This window comes from Pleurodeles waltl, chromosome 11 (assembly GCF_031143425.1).
Source record: "Pleurodeles waltl isolate 20211129_DDA chromosome 11, aPleWal1.hap1.20221129, whole genome shotgun sequence".
Lineage (NCBI taxonomy): Eukaryota > Metazoa > Chordata > Amphibia > Caudata > Salamandridae > Pleurodeles > Pleurodeles waltl.
In genome coordinates, this window is record NC_090450.1 from 776,703,568 (window position 1) to 776,725,207 (window position 21,640).

General features: G+C 47.1%; 1 protein-coding gene across 1 annotated transcript in view; it reads left to right on the forward strand.

Annotated features, from left to right (window-relative positions):
- Window positions 1-9,573: 9,573 nt before the first annotated feature.
- Window positions 9,574-21,640, forward strand: part of SCARF2 (scavenger receptor class F member 2) — a 589,328-nt gene continuing 577,261 nt past the window's right edge. Inside the window, exon 1 of the mRNA XM_069214490.1 lies at window positions 9,574-10,064. Coding sequence (XP_069070591.1) covers window positions 9,895-10,064 — 170 coding nt within the window. The 5' untranslated portion in view covers window positions 9,574-9,894. The remainder of the gene's footprint in view (window positions 10,065-21,640) is intronic.

Consider the following 21,640-nt stretch of genomic DNA (forward strand, 5'->3'; position numbering starts at 1 on the left):
CTCCCTGTTCTTTTGTACATCAGCATCATCAGGCGGAGGTACAGTGGCACCGGAGCACGAGGGAGCTGCATCCCACATGGCCATGGAGGGCCACACCACAGACTCTGAATGCACCAGTGGGACGGAGGGCGAGGGGAGCTTCACGTCGGCTACCGGATCACCAACCAGCGACACGGACTCGTCCACCGATGGGGGCTCCCCTGTGGTGGCGGCACCATCTGTGCGCCCCACTTCTACAGGTACAGCCGCCACCTCCCCTACCAGCACCGCCCTCCCAGCAGCCCCTCAGCATACGCCCCGTGCCCGCTCACCCAGGAGGGTGGGCATCACCTTCGCCCCAGGCACCCCTGCTGCCCTCAGTGAGGAGGCCATTGACCTCCTCAGGTCACTCACTGTTGGGCAGTCTACCATTGTGAATGCCATCCAGGGTGAAGAACGAGAGTTGCAACACGGTAATGCATTCCTGGAGGGCATTCATTCTGGTCAGGCTGCCCTTCAGCGAACCCTGCAATCTCTGGCCTCAGCACTGATGGCAGCCATTGTCCCTGTGTCTAGCCTCCCCCCTCCAACTTCTTCCACCCAGACCCAATCCCCTGTACCCCAGCCCATCCCAAGCACACCTACAGACCAGCATGCACACAAGTCAACACACACAAGTAGCTCAAGCAAACATGGGCACCACACACACCACAGGCACTCACACAAGTATCACACCCATACAGACACAGCAACATCCACTGTCTCCACTGTGTCCCCCTCCTCCTCTTCTCCCTCCTCCCTCCCAGTCTCGTCTACACACACACCTGCATGCACCACATCTACAGGCACTAGGACTCGCCCCAGGACACCCAGCATCACAAGCCGCTCACCTGCACTCACCACCTCCACTGCCATTTACACGTCCCCTGTGGCCTCTCCCAGTGTGTCTGTGACGCCCCCTCCCAAAGTACCCAAACGCCGGCAATCACTCACCCAACATCCATCCACCTCACGACAGCCTCCAGTATCTGCACCTGCACCCAAAACAGCTAAAGTGACACCTCCTACAACCACCTCCTCTTCCTCCACTCCCAGACCCCCTCCAGCTACCCATCCCAGTGTCTGTCAGAAACTGTCCCTATGTCAAATTGACCTTTTTGCCCCCACCCCCCCTCCAATTCATCAGTCCCGTCGTAGCGCCTCAGCCAAAAAGCCTCCAGTACCAGTGGTGCGTGTTCCAGGTATTTGGAGTGCACCGTCCACCAGGGCAGGCAGTAGGACCCGGAGCCAAGGCACTGGTAGCCCACCCCCTGTAAAGGCTCTGAAATTGGAGAGTGGACGACGGGACCGTGTCAAGACTCCTGGTGGGACAACAAGTGAAATGGGATCGAAGGCGATTGGTGAGTCAGCTGTAACTCCAAAAAAGGTGGGGAAGGTCCAGAGGAAGTCTCCCCTGCCTGTTGTGAGTGTCATGGCGGAGAAGTGCGCCATCATTTCCGGCGGTCCAGACACAACTGCCAGCACCGTTGTCACTGGTCCAGAGACCACCGCCAGAGTCACAGCCCAGGAGGGCCCAATTATCGTTACTGGTCCAGAGACCACCGCCAGAGTCACAGCCCAGGAGGGCCCAAGTATCGTTACTGGTCCAGAGACCACCGCCAGAGTCACAGCCCAGGAGGGCCCAAGTATCGTTACAGGTCCAGAGACCACCGCCAGAGTCACAGCCCAGGAGGGCCCAAGTATCGTTTCTGGTCCAGAGACCACCGCCAGAGTCACAGCCCAGGAGGGCCCAAGTATCGTTACTGGTCCAGAGACCACCGCCGGAGTCACAACCCAGGAGGGGACAGGATGCCACAGCCCCGCTGGGCAATGATGGAACGTCATGCCACACACCAATGTCCAGTGTGGAGATCGTCATGCCACACACCAATGTCAGTATCTGAACCGCCATGTCAAAGCACCACTGAGCAGGGCACAGACCGCCATGTCAAAGCACCGCTGAACAGGGCACAGACCCCCATGTCAAAGCACCGCTGAACAGTCCTCAACCGCCATGGCAAAGCACCGCTGAACAGGGCAAAGACCGCCATGGCAAAGCACCGCTGAACAGGGCAAAGACCGCCATGTCAAAGCACCGCTGAACAGTCCTCAACCGCCATGGCAAAGCACAGCTGAACAGGGCAAAGACCGCCATGGCAAAGCACCGCTGAACAGGGCAAAGACCGTGTAGGAATGAATGGACCGCCACATCAGGCATCCCTATCCCATGTGCAGCTGGGACAGTGACAGGACAGGAACTTTCACGGGGAGACTCATCCAGTCTGGGCACCAGTCCCCCTCCAGAACCAGTGGAGACCTGCATCTACTTGAGAGACTGTGGCTTTGCACTCCCCAGGATGGCACAGTGGGCAAACCACCCACTGTAAAGACTTGAGAGACTGTGGCTTTGCACTCCCCAGGATGTAACAGTGGGCAAACCACCCACTGTAAAGACTTGAGAGACTGTGGCTTTGCACTCCTCAGGATGTAACAGTGGGCAACCCACCCACTGTAAAGACTTGAGAGGCTGTGGCTTTGCACTCCCCAGGATGTCACAGTGGGCAAACCACCCACTGTAAAGACTTGTGAAACTGTGGCTTTGCACTCCCCAGGATGGCACAGTGGGCAAACCACCCACTGTAAAGACTTGTGAGACTGTGGCTTTGCACTCCCCAGGATACATCAATGGGCATGGAGCCCCGTTGTGGATCTGGCTCCGCATTCATGTGGCTGAGGTGCCCCCCCTTCCCTTCCCCCTGAGGTGCCTGTAGTGTTTCTATCTAATGCCCCGGCAGTGTTCTCTCGGATTTTGGTCAGGTATCTATTGTGGGCCGCGCCCATGCATTTTTGGACTGTTGGTGCATGGTCATTGTTGTGTACATATCTGCACTACTTCTTGTATTGTATATATAATTATGAGTGATTTAGAGATATATATCAGTATTTTTTTGTATGACATGTATATTGGCACATTACAATGTTTGACCGAAATTCGCTTTGTCTTTGCATTCTTCCGGGGGGATTGTGGGTTGTTAATGTGTTATTTTTGACTGCATTGGTGTGTATGTTGTAATAGGCGAGGGTGGGGGTGGGGGTGTTTGGTGGGTGTCCCCCTAACTTTTGCCTCCCCCCACCCCCGTGTCGTAGATGCAGTACTCACCGGTATCTTCTGCGCCTGCGTCGCTGTTGGTCGTAAAGGAGCAGAAAGACAAGGACAGGGAGTATTTGGAGTCGTCGTTCCTCGTGGGATGTGTTCAGGTGAGCGTTTTCCCATAGCAAAAGCTGTTTCCGCCGTGTTTTTAACCACGGTGAATCCGCCCCGGAAAAGGTGGCGGATTGGCGGGTTGTAATGGTGTGGGCGGTACATTGTCTTCCGTCTGTCTGTTGGCGGTAACCGCCACGCTGCTTGTCTGTACCGCCGTGGCAGGCGGTGTGTTAAAGTGGCTGTCTTTGTTGGCGGTTTCCGCCAGGGTCATAACTCCCTTTTTTTGTCCGTCGGCCTGTTTGCTGTATTACCACTCCTTTTACACCGTCCGCCAGGGTTGTAATGACCACCATAATGATAGACACAAATAAAAGTTTCCGGCTAAGGGACCTGGCATGGAAATGAATTGGCTTAGGGTGCAGAGTAGAAGGAGGAAAACTTAGAATATTTATTTATTTAAGACAGTCAGATTGTGATGTAATAATATTACCGGAGATTACTACAAAAGAATGGGGAAGCAATTTAAAGGGACAAAATGGAGTAGCCATTTTGCATGTAGTAACCAAATGTGTTGCGTAAAGGGGGTAGCCGTCTTGATTAAAAGCTCTGCTTAAGCAGCTATGGGAGACTTTGGTGTTGACCCAGGGGGAAATGGCTAGCAACAAATGCCAAGATACATAGGGGGTCATTACGATAGCCGCCCGCCAAGCGGTAACCGCTGTGCGGCCGCCAATGCGGCCGCACTCCCGCGACCCCCATTACGACATTCCCGCTGTGCCGGCGGGGATGAGGCCGAAACACAGGAGCCGGGTCCTAATGGAGCTGGCGGTATTGCGGCCGTGCGACGGGTGCAGTTGCACCTGTCGTGCTTTTCACTGTCTGCTATGCAGACAGTGAAAAGCTGGCCAGGGCCCTGTTAGGGGGCCCCTGCACTGCCCATGCCAGTGGCATGGGCAGTGCAGGGGCCCCAGGACACCCCTTACTGCCAGCCTCTTCCTGGCGGTGCAAACCGCCAGAAACAGGCTGGTGGTAGGGGTGTCATAATCCCCAGGGCAGCGCTGCTTGCAGGGCTGCCCTGCCGGATTATCACCGACGGGGCTAAAACGGCGGGAAACCGCCGGCCCCGGCGGTGCGACCGCGGCTCTACCGCTGCGGTCCAAATACGCAGGGAGGCACCACCAGCCTGTTGGCGGTGCTCCCGTCGTTTTGGCCCTGGCGGTCATAATACCGCCAGGGTCATAATGACCCCCATAGAGTGGGGTACAGATTTGTGGAATAGCACAGTCCAAACATTGATGGTCCAGAGCCTCTTTGAGAATTATTGTGCCAATTAGAGGAGGTTAAAATTTATATAGTGAAAGGAGGAGATTTCAATGTGCTATTAGACCCCAGCCTAAACAAATCCACCAGGAGAATGGTGGTAAATTCCCCTATGATGAGAGGGTGTGTGTATCAAATGATGAAATACCCTCAGATAGACTTTGCTGTTTAGCCAAGATCATGTTGCATTCTGGACGTTCGTGTCACATTTACCATGATAAGTATCTGTTTCAAACTACCAGCATGCAAACTGTACATCTGCCAACTGAACTTATAGCAGTAAAACATAACACACCAATCCTATGATACAGAAAGTGTTACACATGACTAAACAACTCCAAAGCTGGTTAATCTTTCAGAGAAGAATTTCGGGGTGATTTACCCTGTGGGGAGAGGGGATTTGGGGGGCAGCCAACCATCCGTAGGTCTGCCCCCCGGGCAGATTGGGAGGATGGTGCAACCCATGAGCTGTCATTTTTTAGTTGGGCTATGTTTGTAGCCCAATATAGCTCAGTGTATAGGAGGCAGGTAGTTCAAGGTTCGTTTTGGGACATTTGGCTGCTTAGGGGTTCATACATGTAGGGATAGGCTGTAGGGGAAATGTAAAGTTTTAAACGCTGAAATTAACTACAGTTAAATCAGATAGCTGTGGGTGGGTTTGCTGGGGGGGGTACCGTAGGGGCATCGTAGGGGTAGGAATGGCAGACGTTGGACAGTTACACTTGATGTTTGGCAAGGTTTAGTTTTGGAAGGCAGATTGCCAGGTGAAAGTTAGTGATGTGCACTTGTTTCAATAATGCGTCCTTTTTCACACAACAAGATGGTCTGCAATATGTGCTGCACCCCTCTCTCCCAATTAAGATTCATATACCACTCATCCAATCTTTTTTTTTTTTCCCTTCTGGCACAGGTCGTTTGGATTTTTGTCATTTTAAACCCACAACTATAAATTCTAGAATGAAAACACAAAAACGGCATGTAGGGAATATTTTGCACCTGGTACATCGCTTGAAATCTGAACTTAATTCAATAAACAATCAATCAAGCAATCAAAAAATTTGTAGAGGGTGCTACTCACCCGTGAGGGTCTCAAGGCGCTGGAGGGGGAGGGGAAATTGGGGGGGAGGCAGGGAGGGTCACTCATCGAACAACCATGTCTTGAGGTTCTTTCTGAAGACCAGAGGTCTTTGGTTTTGCGAAGGTCGGTGGGGAGGGAGTTCCAGGTTTTGGGGGCGAGGTAGGAGAAAGACCTGACTCCTGTGGTGGTGCGTTGGATGCGCGGGACTGTGGCTAGGGCGAAATCGGCTGATCGGAGGTTTCGTGTGGGAGTGTGGAAGTTAACTCTTTCATTGAGGTAGGTTGGGCCGGGGTTGTGGAGGGATTTGTGTGCGTGGCTGAGGATCTTGAACGTGATTCTCTTGTCTATGGGGAGCCAGTGAAGAGATTTGAGGTGTGGTGAGATTCGTTTGTGACGGGGAGGCCAAGGACGAGGCATGCGGCTGTGTTCTGGATTCTCTGGAGTTTGCGTTTGAGTGTGGTGCCGGCGTAGAGGGCGTTACCATAGTCCAGTCTGCTGCTGATGAGTGCGTGGGTGACTGTCTTTCTGGTTTCTGGGGGAATCTATTTGAAGGATTTTTTTAGAGTGCGGAGTGTGTGGAAGCAGGAGGAGGTTAGAGCATTGATTTGCTGTGTCATGTAGAGGGAGGGGTCAAGGATGATGCAGAGGTTGCATGCGTGGGTTGCGGGGGTGGGTTCGGGCCGAGGGCGGTGGGCCACCAGGAGTTGTCCCATGTGGTTTTGTTGGGGCTTGAGTTGAGCTTGAGGTGATTAGTGGTCATCCAGTTGGCGGTGTCGAGGAGAGCGGCGTGTAGGTTGGTTTTGGCGGTGGTGGGGTTGCGGGAGAGGATGAGTTGGGTGTCATCTGCATAGGAGAGGATAGTGATTCCCTGTGCTCGGAGGATGTTGGCATATAGATATGTATGTGCGTTTCTATAACGAAAACCCCTTTTAACTGAACTTTACAAATGACAATCAGTCATTGCTCATCACACGGTGAGATACAGACCCTATCACAGTGATCAAATTGGTACAAAAATATTAAACTATGTCACCATAGGCCCTTTCACAGTGTGCAGATCACTGCTGTGCATGCCAGTCCTGTCACAAGGTGGAGGACATGTGACTATTAAAATGTAGCAATACAGATTTTTGGTGCGGCGCAGGTATTTATAGTCAACGGATACTGTCAAACATACACTTCACTGCTGCTGTGCAATTGCATTCAGGCACTGTAGTTCACAAGAAACTTTCTGCTCTTTTTAGAACTATGCACAGGTCACTAAGCACAAAGATCTTGTAATATCTAATGGCGTGTAATCTTGTGTATGCAGTACTTGTCATTCTTAATCTGCTAGTCGATGTGGGCCTTTACATCTCTCCAAACTCTACAGAGTGTGTGAGTGGTAGCAGTGGTCGTTGATAGAGGGCCGTGTGGTTAGAATACAGTTAAGAGAGGCAAGGATGCTGCTCATTGTGTCATTTGTTCTGCTTAGTGTATCGAGGAGCTGCTCAGTGTGCTTTAGGGGGTGACTAAGTATGCCAGTACGGATTCTCAGTATGCCACAGAGCTGCTCACTGTCCCCTAGGGATAATTCATTATGCACATATTGGTCTAATTATGCCACAGGGCTCCTCAGGGTCCCTTAGGGAGCACTAATTATGGCAATATGGATCTCAGTGTGACACGAGGCTGCTCAGACTCTCTTCGGGGCCAGTAATTATGCCAGCATAGATCTCAATATGCCACAGGGCTGTTCGCGGTCTTTCAAGGGACCACAGATTATGCTAGCGTGGATCTCAATATGCCACGGGCTGCTCACTATGCCAGGACTCTACTCAGTGTGCCATCTACCATGCACGATATGTCATAGATGCTGCTCAATACGCCGGGATGACTTGGTTAAATGAGGTGTTTTCACTGTTGCGGGAACGTTGCTTGGGGTTGCCGTAAGTGTAAATATACTAGATGTGTTGATCAGTGGACCTGCAGGTCTGTTCAATGTGCACAGTGCTGCATGTGGCAACATAGTGCTGCTTTTTTTCCCCTCGTGGTTTACTTCAGACTGCAGATTTGAATGTTGGAGGCTGCCATCGCTGCTGTGTTCCGGTCGAAGGTGGTTTTCCGATATATGCAAGTGAGAGAGAGCAGGCATGCTCTTTTTCCCAGTTCTGCTCTGCTTTAAGCATAACAATCATCACTCCCTCTTATGGCTTGGTGGCGGCTGGGAGCATCTGGGCATACCCTACATCACACACCCACTTCCTGCTTTTTCCATCATTATGTCAGTAGGAAGTCTTGAATGCAGAGGCAGATAATGGGTGGGAGGCTGGAGCACCCGGAAGTGGCACAACTGCCTTCACCATCAGTTACGTGACCGTAGTATGCCTGTTGTTCAATGCCATTCTGGTTCTTCATAGGAAACTGGGAAAAAATGTCCTGTTCCTGAGAGCGCTGAAAACTAAAGATGTGCATTTCTAAAACTGAGCGACGGGAGTCAAGAGGGCTGGCATATTGGCCATCCTAGAACGAAGTGAGATTTCCTTTCCTAACGGAAGCCTGTTGCTTCCTGGACTCTGACTTCTGGTGCTAATAAGACATTTCTAGCACAGCAATTCGTGCCGTAGAATATTCCATAAGTGTCAGGCGATCTAAAACCAACTGCAGTCTAAGTTTTTGAAAATCCTCACTACGTACCACAAAATGGAGCTTTTAACGTGAGAAGGAAATACACTATAACATTCACCGAATGTTTGTGAAACTCTCCTTCCTGTGCGAGCTTCCTCCTGTGTGGATCACGTATGACTGAATCTGCTCGCTTCTTCCATTCTAGCTAAATTCATTTGTGCTTTCCCCTCCAGATGTGGGAAAGGCGGCCCTATTTCCTCCTGAAAGAATGTCCCCTTCCCTCGTCTTGAATGAGGCCAGGCTCTTCCTCTCTTGTGAGAATGTGTCATCTTCCCTCCCTCCTGTATGAGTATGCCAGCTTGTCCTCGGCTTCACTGAGGGGGCCACTGTCCCCGACCCGTGTGAATGACCATGACCTCGTTCCCTCTGCCTCTCTGAGGGTGTCTTCTTTCTCTACGTTTGATTACGTATGCCCTCTCTACCTTCGCGACAATAAGGATACCATCTATCTACGTGTGGATGAGTATACCCTCCTTTTATCGACTTCGGTGAGGGAGCCTTCCTTCCCTGGCGTAAACGAATAACTTTCTTTCCCTCGGCCTCACTGAGAAAACCCCTTTTCCAACATGCCAATGAGGGAACTTTCTTTTTCTTCATGTGAATAAGTTCTTATTCCCCCTTCGCCTCGAGTGTCCCCGCTTTTCCTCCTTGTGAATGAGCACTGACTGTTCACGTCATGGGCAATGACTACAGCGCGCTCCAGTCTCCAGTTGTAAAGGCTGCACTTTACCCTGCCTTTCTCTCTTCTCTGTGCTAATAAAGCTCCACTGTTTCGTGAACCATGTAGGGCATTGGTATACGCGCTATAGATACAGCCAAAGATTTTTCATGGCACTATATTTCCGTGCTTGAGTACATCTCCTTTCCTTTTTGTTTTCTATTCTCTCTCTGCCTCGCTGTGGAAGAAACGTGTTCTCTTTTTCGTTTAATGCGTGAATTCATCTCCTCTCGTTCCTTCTCCTTCTGGCTGAAGCTGGCCTGTCTAGCATCTGCTCCCCATCGCCCTGCTTGTACATTAAGCTGCGTTATCTTATTGCTCTTGCGATTTGAGGCTTCACCACATCTCCGCCACACATCTGCGCTCTCTTTTTTCACACACACTTAGTACCATTTCTCCTCTTTCTGTGAAGTAAGCTCGTCTCCCCTCCCTTAATTTGGAATCGCGTGCTCTCTGCGCAGTATGTGAATAAGGCACTTCTCTCGTTCCCTCCACAGACGTCTGTCGGTCCCCCTCAGCTCTGGCTCGTTCCCTCCCTGAGACCTCACATCCCCTCCCTCTCCCCTCATAGCACGCAGTCAGCCCAAGTCTTTGCCGGAATTCCTCCTGAAGGGAGAGCAGACACCGCTGGATGGGAACTGCGTGCGTGCGTGTTTCTTTTGCTGTCTGTCACAAGGAACCGTTATTTTCTTCCCTGGTCGTGGCTGGATGTGATCCGTGGGATTTTCTCCCATTTTTGTGCTTCGGCTTAGCCTGGTTTTGTTGCGCTGGCTATTTTTCTCGGAGTGATTGACCGGGAGTCAGAAGAATACGCCGGATGTTGGCGGGGGCCGGTGAGCTCGGAGGTCTTTGGAAGAAGTTTCGGGCTCAGGTCTGATTTGTCCGGCGATGGGTCTGGAGACTGGCCCGGCGCCCGGTATGCGGCGGAGCTGTACCCTTCGGGCCCTCGGGGGCTCCCGACTGTCCGGGTTCGTCTGGGCTCTCCTGGTCCTCACCGTTTGTTGTGCAAAGGCGCAGGAGCTGAGCCCGCGCGGGAGGAACGTGTGCAAATCAGCAGGGTAGGTCAATATACACGTGTTGCCCGTGAAGGGGGTATGCTGTACTTTGTGTATGTGTATTGGACGGGCAAAAACATATGCACGCTGTCATATGCGTGGCTTTCATGACGATTCCATACTTATTGGGTTTGCGTGGATAGGGATAATAGTTCACAGTCAGTGTTTTTCCATTAAATGCGTATATATAAGCTAGGATGGAAAAGGGAGCTATGCATGCTGAGTGTGCATAACATTTGCCCCTGATCTTTGATGCACCATATAGGGGGAGAGGGAGGAAGTGCAGTGTATTCAATATGTGACAGGGTCGGTATATTCAGCGTGCATGTGGGTTGCATAATAAGTATACCAAGGGTCTACTCGCTACAAGCGTGCCTCAAGATCAGCAAGCGGACTGTACTGGGGTTGTACACTAATATGTGCCATTGTCTGAAAACGGAACTTATAGGGCGACAGCATGCGCTTAGTTTACCATGGGGGCTCTAATGCAGTCTGCACACGCCTCTGCGTACAAAGGGGCCTTTGTCTATGTACACAGTGTGCATGCGTGCAAATATTGAGTTTGAAATGTAATTTTCATAATACCTACGCGTAGGCTATGTGCACTAAATATATAGGCGGACCTTGTGATGAATGCGCAGTGTGCATATGGAGGGGTGTCCGTATATCAAGTGTGCACAGAGCCTGATATTGAGTGTGGAAGGGGATCTGTGTATTGAATGTAAGGGGGGCTGTAATTTGGCCAGATATCTATGTAGCGTAAACAGACGAATCTTTATACTGAAGATATATGGGAGACCGTACACCGAGTACTCACACGGTATATAAACGACACGAGCTAGGTGTCTGTATACTGGCTTTGCTTGAATGTACATAGGGATGCTGTGCTCGATGTACTAGAAGATCTGATGGGCGTGGCCGTCTTAGGAAAAGTCAGTATTCTAAGTGTGCACGCGGGCCTGCATTTCTAAGTGCTCCCAGATGTCTGACTACTGAGCGTTTTCACGTTTGTAGTCTAATATACTGATTGTGACTGAGTTTGTATTCTGCTGTACATGGCATTCACTATACTTACTGGACACTGCACATTATCCTTAGTGTGTAACGGGGAGTGTGCAGAGGGCTCTGGATGCAGGGTGTGTAACTGTAGTCATTTTATAGTATGTGATCGGTGCAGGAGAACTGCACAGATGCCTATCTAATGAGTGTTGGCAGTGATCGGCGTGCACATTGGCAGGGTCAGAATACAGAGTATTTTGAGTATGCTGACCCTGCTATGGAACGTAAAAGGTGCTATACATTTAGAGGGCGCGAGTGTGTTTACACAGATTGTACTTGACTCAGCATAATGTGCGTGTGTTCTCCGCGCGTGCACGGTATTACCGTTCAAGAGCAGGACGAAAGAGCCTGGCTGGTATTCGCAATCGTTCGGGATCCCAGGCCCACTTGAATGACTTGTAGAGCAGAATGTGTCTCTTCTAAGAGAGTCTAAAAAAACGAACAATTTAAATATTATTGTAAGTTATTGGAAAGTGACAGAAATCACAACATTGTGTGCTTTGAACAAAATAAAACTGCATAAACTGCAAACGTGTATTCGGAGCTTCCTCCCAGAATCGCGATAAAAATGTCGACATGCTCATCTTTTTTTTTTTGTAACTTTGAAGCAAAAGCTCTAAGCAGTTTAATTTACTGACAGAAGACAGGTAGCGCCAAACAAACAACTAGCAACCACGAACTTGTTGGATCAATGGGTAGACAGCTTCCTTACCATGGAACGAATAAAAATGCACCAGTACAAAGTGTTGGGTTCAAAATAACATTTTCATTTTGTTACCTTATTGTGACATGTTTTCACCAAAAGGAATGTTGTATTATCTCTATTCACAACCCAGTATTTTAAAGGTGTTTCATGTGTTGTGCTCTAGTCCTGTACCTGTAACTCAAACATATTTTGGTTGGGGCCAGAATGTCATGGAATTTACTTTGCAGGCGTCCAGTTCAAGAGCTATATAAAACATGCACTGGAATTTTTATGCTGAATAGTCCAATCAGCTTTCCCAGAAAGGGGGCAGTAACTTGCAGCACAACTAGCTTTCCAAAGTACCGAGTCATGCTGTACAATGAAATAAGTGACTGTCAGAGGCCATTATCTTGAGGTAATTGGCCTTGACACTTTGGGTGCGCCTTTCTCTTAAACCCTGAAATAGGCGGCGGGCAATTAACTCTATCTAGAATGTTTATTAATGATATAGAAATGCAGTTGTGCGTTTGGTTTTCATGGTTTTGATTGCAATTGGAAAATGGAGCCTTTGCGAGAAAATGTAAAAATACATCAGTAAGACAAGACCCCATTAACAGTAAACACTGGAAATAGAAATATCTCTGTTTCATGCATAGTAGTAGCATGAAGGCAATTTGAGAAGCCCTCTGAGGGTCTCAGAGTGGGCGGCAGGGGGATCAAGGTTGTAGAGAAAACAAGTTTAGAAAAAAGTTGATTTGTTCATGCTGTGATGTTCAGTCTCCACGAGGATGTTTGGGTCAGTCATTAATTTAATTCCTTTGCCGTTTATATGATATTCTCCAAAATACACGGGCATAGAATTAGGGATCCCATGACTTGGGAAAGGGGGTGCAGTCTGGGAACTGGCAATGGCGTAACCACACACTGCTCTGGGTGACACTGGAGATGACCTGAATATTCACAATGTAGAAAATAGGAAAACAAACTCCAGAGAGACTCTCATAAAAGTTTCTAAGCCTCGGAGGTGACTGGAGGAAAGAACGGAACACAATCCATGGGTAATCAGATGGGAGAGCAACATATTGACATTTTCAAGATATTTCTACACATTCAGGTTTGATAAAGTGCTCAGATGGTTGTTCATGTAGCCAATTCACGTTAGATGTTGCTCTTCCATAGAATCCATGCACCTCACGCAGCACTTTTCTTGGTAATCTCCTTAGGTTCCTATATCTTACTAGACCTTATGTCCTTTTTCCATCCTCAGATTGGTTGTGGGTGAAACATTCTTTTCAGTCTGGCCAAAGTAAAGCACAATCATGTGACAAATCTGAATTTGAGGGGATCCTATTCCATTACCCCTTATTGAAGAAAAGTGCTTATCCTGAAGTGATCCACGATCCAGAACAAGTTTACCTACATTAATAGAAGCAGCAGGAAGTTAATCTTAGAGCTATTCTGACTGGCAGCCAGAAGCCAAGCAGAATGCTCCTAACACATGGGCCAATTCTGATAAGTTAAAAGGCTGACCAATCCAGTCAAAGCATTACTTAATTGAGCTAAGAGTTCATTTATTGGTAGAGTTAAGTAGCAATCAGAACCTAACCGGACAGAGAGCCCACTCTTGGGCTTCCTTGTATCCCCAATATGGGTTAACTGTGGTCAGAGGGTGATGGTGAATGTAGAACTGTGAAAGGGTTTGGTTAGGTGAAGAAGTGGTAAAACGATACACACTTGGGTACAGACATAATGCAGCTATAAGGCGAGCACAAAATAAAAGTGAATATCTGGATTACATAGTGAGGAACAAAGGTGCACTATTAAGTGCTGTGATGCTATGTGCACTGCTCAGCATGCCCCGTGTGTCTGTTAAGGTGTTTAGAGCAGCAAAGGTGATACAACTTTTATACATCCACACAACACAGCTTCTTCTAGAAACTTCACTGCAACTTTGGTGCGAAATGTGAATGTGATGCCAGTATGAAGGTTGACTGCCGGCCCATAGTTCCTCACAATTAGTCAGTTGCTAGCCTTTTCCTGCCTCACCTAGCCTCCATCTAACGAGGATACCAGACTCCTCATCAACCTCCTGCATAGAACTCACATTACATCGCACCTCAGGGAGCTCCACTGGCTCCCAATACACAAACACGCTCAATTCAAACTCCTCACACACACGTCCAAGGCACTTTAACAACTCCAGCCCCTCCTTCCACTAACCACCTCTGGTCTGAAGGATTCTTACTTGCATACATTCAATGCGCATGCAGCACCAGATCAGGAGGCCAGGAATTCTCTTACAGGGCTCCTAAAGCTTGGGGCAGCTCCCACTCAACACCAGAGCATCTTCCTCCTCTCTTCTTGAATTCCACAAGAAGGTGAAGCTCATGCTTTTCAATTAACTAACCTACCATAGGCTGGACTAAACACACACACCTGTTCAGCACCAGGATACCCTTGCAGGCAATAGTGTGCCTAAATATTTTGTCCTTGATATTCTTGTAATTCTGGGGATTGATATTCAGTGTACAACCCACAGACAATATACAGATCTCAACATCGGTTATTTTAATTTACTGCTGAGTTTACCTATCACTTTAGCAGCTGATCTAAATTCCATGGTGCCTTCTTGTGGCAACTTAGCCACCCTCTCTTAGGCTTGTACAGTGCATTTGGTAAAAGAAGTTGCAATTTAAATGTTACTAAATGTGTTATTTTTCTGTGAACTGACATATGTTCAAACATGTTGGTTCACAAAATTCCGATTCGTAGGGGGGGCGCAATTTAACCTACCTCATTTATATACACGAGGTAGGTCATAAAGTGTGACCCTCTACAAATTGCTGCCATCACACGGTTGGTGGCCTGCTGGGGTCAGCAGACTACCATGTCAGTGACAGTTTTTAAATAAAGCATTTGTTTCAATACAGCATGTTTTCCTTGAAGGAAAATGAGGTGCATTTAAAAAAAGAAAAGTAAAAAAGTTTCTAAAACTTTTTTTTACGAGTAATCTGTGGTACCAGGGACCACAACCTACTCCTAAAAACGTTTTTTACAACATAGACAAAGGGGAAAGGGTCCCTAAGAGACACCTTTCCTTTTGCAAGTGGGCACCATCTCCTTTAAGTTGTTGGTGACATATCAATGAGTTGTGACTGCAATTGTGGTCACAGATCATTGTTAAATACCATAATGAATCACACCTTGGAAGATCGACCCTAAACACGCCCCCTTTCAATTTGCGTTTCTATATGTATTTGCAAACCTATTTTGCGATTCCGTAACAAGCTACAGACTTGCAATTTGGGTTTTGGACATGCCCAGAATCTATTTTATGGTTGCAAAGGCTCTGATTTTGTGATTTGGAGCGTTTGCAACCATAATTTGAATGTAAAGCCCTTAGTGCTGTCTTAAAAATGAGTTTGAAGATTGTTTGAGTCAATATGTCTGCATGCAATATTTTTTTCTGATAGAAATAATACCTCCTGGTTTCAGTGTTGGCAGTGTGCTGAAGCGACCAATGACCACATGCTAACCTCTTTTTTACAAATCTGAAGTTTGTGACATAATAACAAACTGCGAGACAAAAAGGGACTCTCTCAGGTTTTCCTTTTTCTTCTTTGCTTAACTCTGTTAAGGGAATCAATATGGTGGTATACATCACAATGCCTCTCAAAAGATAATGCTTAGAAATCGGTTTTAATAATCAATTAGATAAATGCTCAGTGGCTATTGATGGCGGAAGGCAATTATCTCATGATTATGGCCTTCAGAGTGTTCACTATTGCTATTAACGTACGTTATTCAATTTGCTAGAGTTTTATTTTTAAGAAATAGTTACTATTGATTTATAAACCAGATTACTTTATTTTCATGAATTGAGGTTTGTAAAGTTAACGCTGGCAGGAGCACAAAAGCAGAGCTTTCTCTGGAGTCGGGCTTTTGAATTAAGCCTCCATCACATGAGGATTGGGTGTATCCCGAAATAGATCTCCAAACCCTGCTCTGCCAGCAGAAAGAGTTGACAAACTTTGTGGTTAATGATGTAAGTATCCATGTGACTCGCCCGCATAGGGCTTGTGAGAGCTTCTGTGATGACTTTAGTGGGTTTGAGGAGTGATCATAAAATCTGCTGTTTTCTTCCTATAACAGAGTGGGTTTCCCGCCCTCCTCTTTTCAGTAGTTGCCATTTGAGCTCCTTGTATTGAGACAGCCACCCACTCACTCCATGCCTAAGTATTTCCACATCATTTCCTCACGTGATTTCTAGTCAGGCGTACTCTGTATACATCCTTTGAGGTACAGCCAGCCACTGTCTTTCAGTCCAATAGCGAAATCTTGTACCAGCCACAGACACTAGTATGACAGTAGTATGATGGAGGGATTAGGTGAGTCAGGAAATTCTAGAAAACGCTGAAGATGAGCACTTTTTATTTGGCAGCATTTTCCACGTTTGTGTTTTCGCCTTTCCACTTCACTAAGCAGGTGATTGATTAAGTAGCGCACACCAAATCTGTCACATTTATAAAAATATAAATTCCTTTACCAATGCATATTGTAATCTCTGTCTCAAGGAGAGTATAGGTGGTTATTGATGCACTCCAGTGTCGCACCCCTTCATTCTTGTGGTCCTTGAATCCCTCACCTCTCGAGTTAAGGGTCACAAGCCAGGTATAGCTTGGCTCCAGTGATATAGTGTGCACGGGACCCACGTCTGTGCATACCTGCCCCACTTTGGGTGGTACACTAAAGTATACCAAAAAGTGACATCAGGATGACCACTCAGAATATAATTATGTCCAAACAGGACCACTGTTAATACCATTCTTGAAGTCATCAACTTGTTCAACCTGAGGAAACTCCAGACTCTCCACACATCCAGCGAAGAAATAATTGCAAGTGGCGAACCCATGAACTGTTTGAATCAGATTCATAAAGAACTCCACTGATTACCAAGAGAAAACTGCAATGGCAAGTGCTGGCCTTGGTCCATAAATCTCTGTAGAACAAAACACCTAACTGCTATCGAATCTCACCACCCTCACATCAACATTTTAAGACCACTCCCCTCAACATCTGTAACCTCATTGGCTTTCCTCCTTTAAGTTCTTGCCCCTTCAGACTTTTTGCACTTCGAATAGGTATTCTACAAGTAAATTGTATTTTAAGTATCATCCTACAAAAATATGGTGAACGAGTATTGACTACCACCATACTGAGAAGGTGAGTATGTAAACGTAAGCAAAGAATTGGTAATAATAATGACATTTGTAGAGCACATGACTACTTCACTGAAATGTCCCAGTGCCAGGATTCTGTCCAGAAGGGAAAGACCACTCGGATGGAAGGCTAGGAACGTAGGCTAAAAAGACAGGTTTTTAGCTGATTCCAAAAGGATGCTTCAGATGCTGCCGGCAAACCTTCAAACACTGAGTATTCCAAACCGTGCTGGTGAACTATTTGAAAAAAACTCACTCCTACTATATACATATATTCAAGGTACATAGATATGAAGTTAAGAATAGTAAACCTATATTTACCTATTCTTGCTTACACTCACAATATTGTGGTATGGATATTCAGATTTCCGAAGTACTCTGGCCAGATAAGAAGTTATTCCAAATGTTGCACCTGCTTCGGACTCCAGCGGATTGCACTGGCTTCCAGTTCAGGGCAGATTTCCGGATTACAGTCCATGGCATCTGGTGCTTCACTTAACAGGTCCCCTTTATTTGTGCAGTAGGTTCATGTCCTACACCTCAACGCCCCTACCCTTTCTTGGCGAGCTGCTTCCTTAGGCGTCCTCTCCGACCTACATTTTTGCCTTTGTTGCTATGGTGATGCTCCTGCTATGCCAAGGCTGCCTCCCTCTGGACCTCTTTGTAAGTGAAGTTTTGTGAGGTACGAAAACATTGCAAACAACAGGGAGGAAATGTGACCAAAAACAATAAGCATAAATAACATTTTAGGCGTTCCGGATATGCGGGTTTTAGAGCTTGTGTGGTGTAGGTCATTTTCTGTGTGCAGTGAAAATTTGTCACTGGATTTAGGAACGTTCAGGTCGAGGGTAAAGCTTGTGCCCTGTTCAACACCCAGACGAATGGATGATGCTTTAAGGCTGCTGGGGCTGGGCAGTCATTCACATGCCACGTGATGGGGAACGGCATAGTCAGTCACGTCAGTCGAATTGTCATTTGTAAATTAATTCTGCCCATCCCCTAAGCCTGTCAGAAAAACACTATTCTTCTACACGTTGGTCCAGCGATGTACTGTGTGATCTCAAATAGTGGTTATTTTAATAAAAATAGTATTTCATTGAAAACGATCATTTTTTCAATAAGAGGTCAGTTAGTCCGATGACTTCCACCCTGTCCTGGTCGTTTAACCAAAACCTGCGAGTCTGTTGGAATTTGAAGGTCCACACTTAAAAAATCAGAAAAGTGAAACTACAAAACCCAGAATGCTTAGTGGTTGTGACTGAAAAGGCTGGACGGGTTGAACGTCATCATCATAACAAAGGGCTAGTTGATAATTTCGCATTGCACGTATTTGAGAGCACATGAAGCTCTGGATGCCTGCAGAAGCGCTTTCCAGATCCCCCTCCTAACAGGTGTGATCCTTCAACTCTGAAGTTTCAAAAACAATAGTGTTGAGTTGTAGTAAGCTGAGGCTCCTCGTGATGAGTACAGACATCTGCTTCACATTGAAGCTGTCACCCATATTGCAAATGGAGAGGACTCGTGGTCTCCCGCTCCTGAAGGTTTGTGAATATTACAAAGGACCCATGCCGTGTGCTTTATATTCGGGACAGTGCGGTTCTTGTGTGGAGCAGTCTAAGAGCAACGCCAAACAATGGTTGTGAGGAGAGATGGTCTGTGGGAAGTGGGGAGCTTGGCTGTGCGTGCAAGTCTTTCCTGTCCACCCCGAGCCCTCTTCGGCAAGAGTGACAGACCTAAAGACTTAAACAGTGCCCCCATTCATCGAGGGAGCTTGCACAGCCACTGCACAGGCATCCGCAGTGTCAACTTTCAGGCCCTCAATCACGCGGCCCGGCTGTGAGTGTTGGAAGTGTCAAACGGCGACCTTCGGGCCGGCTGCCGTAATGATAACTGAAGACTCCAGTTCTATAAAGGGAGATCTTACAGGGGATTTTTTTTTTAAACTCGGGAGGGATGGAAGGTTGATTTCCCTTTACTCATATTCAAAGGGTTGTAGTAGAACCTAGCAGCAGTACTACCGAGAACATCAAGAGAATGTTGGTACGTGTGCCCACTAAGACTGCAAAGACCTATCTCGAGTCACTAGCACAGTCAGACATCAGTAGATCTGTACAATCTTTGTTCATCATGGTTTGGGCATGCTACTAGCTCCTTGGCAAACGAGCGAGCAAGCACATAATTCCGTGGGTTCGAGAGGTTGTCACTAGGATGTTGGGAAACATATGCCTGAAGGCAAACATGCAGAAAGCCCAATAAAGGCCTAGAATACTTTTCTTGGGTGAGCCAGTGCATATGAGTCTCCTGGACCTCAACTACAACATGTGAGGTATTTCACTACTCATGTCCTGGCCCCACAATATTGAGACACTTCTACTGAAAGACCACTAACTGCTTTTTAGCACTTGACTCAAGATAGTGGAGTCCAGCAGTCCAAGGGTTCAGAGGTGGAGGGAGATTGACACTCAGAATACAGTGAAATTAATAGTAACAGGCGAGTACGCTAGCATCCTGCAGAGTAATTTATTTTTTAAAATAAATGTACTTTAAGACACATCACATGTCAACTGCTCATCAAATTAGTATATGTGGTGAAAACCAGAAGTCTCCAGCCCCCTCCTAATTAGAGATCCACCCTCCAACCAGTGTTATAAACTCTAAGTTCCAAGAGCTATAAATAAAGTTAAAATGGATGCTGTGGTCAATGTTAGTCCATGGAAAATGTTTGTGAAGCCCAGTGCGAGACCCGATAATGCAACCAAAGCCAAAACTCACGAGCTTCGCAAAGGGATCATCCACTGTAACACAGTAGCTGAATCAACCTTTTTAAAGAATACACCACAAAGGCAGATGTTCTCAATGCTAGACTTTAAAAACAAACTAATGGTAGTGTGTTTGACTTGCAGAGATTTATTTTCAGTAACAAGTGCAGGAGTTTGAAGTTTCAGTGAAATTCAAGCTGAACACTCGAGACAACAAACCATGGACCAGCCCCCCAAAGGATAAAGTGCCCACTTCAAGGTTGGTGAAAAAAACAAAAATCTTTTTATGGCGTATTTTGGTGATTCCTGTTACAGTGAATGGTGTTTGGTTCTAAGTATCCCTTGTGGGGACACAGACCATGCAAATCCAACAGTCTGTAGCCACTGGACTACTAATTGGGGATACTAACAGTTCAATGTGCCATTCCACCCTGAATGCCTCTTACTAGGTGATAATTCTAGAAAGAAATAGGTAGGTGATGGTCCTAGAAAAAGATATCTGACTACCCACAATGAATCACCAACTGAAGGTGTGAAATGAGGAAAGCTTAACATATTGGCGGCAAAGGAAGGGTATGTCACAAGCTCTCTAAGGGCATCAAGGAGAGATTCCGAAACATTGCAGACTTGTCCTAGGTGTTGATTGAAGGCATTGATCTTCCCCTGGACTTAGATGCTTTGTTTTGTAAACCTTGTTTTCTACTGAGTTAAGAGAAATCTTGTGTCTCCAGGGTAGAGTGCCTTGTGTCTCCAAGGCAGAGTGTCTTGTACCTCAAGGGAAGAGTCCATCGGGCTGCCAACACTGGTCTTACACTGTAGCTGATCTCTGTCCTTCTCTGAGTTTTCAGTCACTTCTCCTTGCAGTCGCAGTCCAGTACCTTTTACAGGCAGCCAGGCTTTCTCCCCACACAGCATAACAACTGCAGCCCTTCCAGAGTCTGATAAAGGCTTAGTCTCATTCTGGGTTCCAGAGAGAGGCTATTATCAAAAGTTTACTTTGCTATCTTTTGCTATCTTTCCAACTGTATTGGTGATCTTCTCCTTAGTTGTAGAGTCAAACATTTTATGAGGACCCTGTACTTTTACTTCAGAATCACAGAATCAAGATCACTGCTGCTTTCACGTCCTGGAGTTCTTGATTTTCTATTCTAGAAGCTCTAGAGGTGCACACAGTGGGGTGATGGGGTGGTGGGAGTAGGATTAATTTCTCTCTGGCAAGGGAAACTTTGGCTACTTCAAGGAGGCTGGTGTGCTACCTCTCCAATCAACAGAGACACATTGTTTTGGGTGGGGGGGGGCAGAAGAATGTGTAAATGATAGACCCCAGGCCAACCTTACACAAAGCTCATGCACACAAATGTGTAGTCTGTAGGGCTCCATCATTCATTCTACCAGGCACAAGGGAAACTCTACAAACACACTCACTAGAATCAACACACACGTGTAACAACGCTCTATTAATGTCCCAGGCAAGATGGCAGCAAAGCACACCTTTTGTGGGAGATTGAACATACTTTACATGGGGAGAACCAGAACGGTTTCCCCTACAGAGTGCTGGTAAAATAGCTGAACTGCTGCCTATATATATATTGCTGAAACAATTTTCAGTCTCTCCCAGAACGGCCAGAAGGGATTGTAGTCATACTGTGGTTTGGGGGCCTCTTAAATATCAGAGCCCCACACTGCTTCCTCACACCATTAAAAATCTGAGAACCCTGATGTGGGGTTGTCTGTTCGTTAGCTCAAAAAAAGGCATGAGTCTATCCAAAACATCGGAAGGGAGGGCAGCATATTATTAGCAAGTCACACAGTGATCTTTTGCACCAACACCACCTTCGTCCATTTTTCGGCACTCAG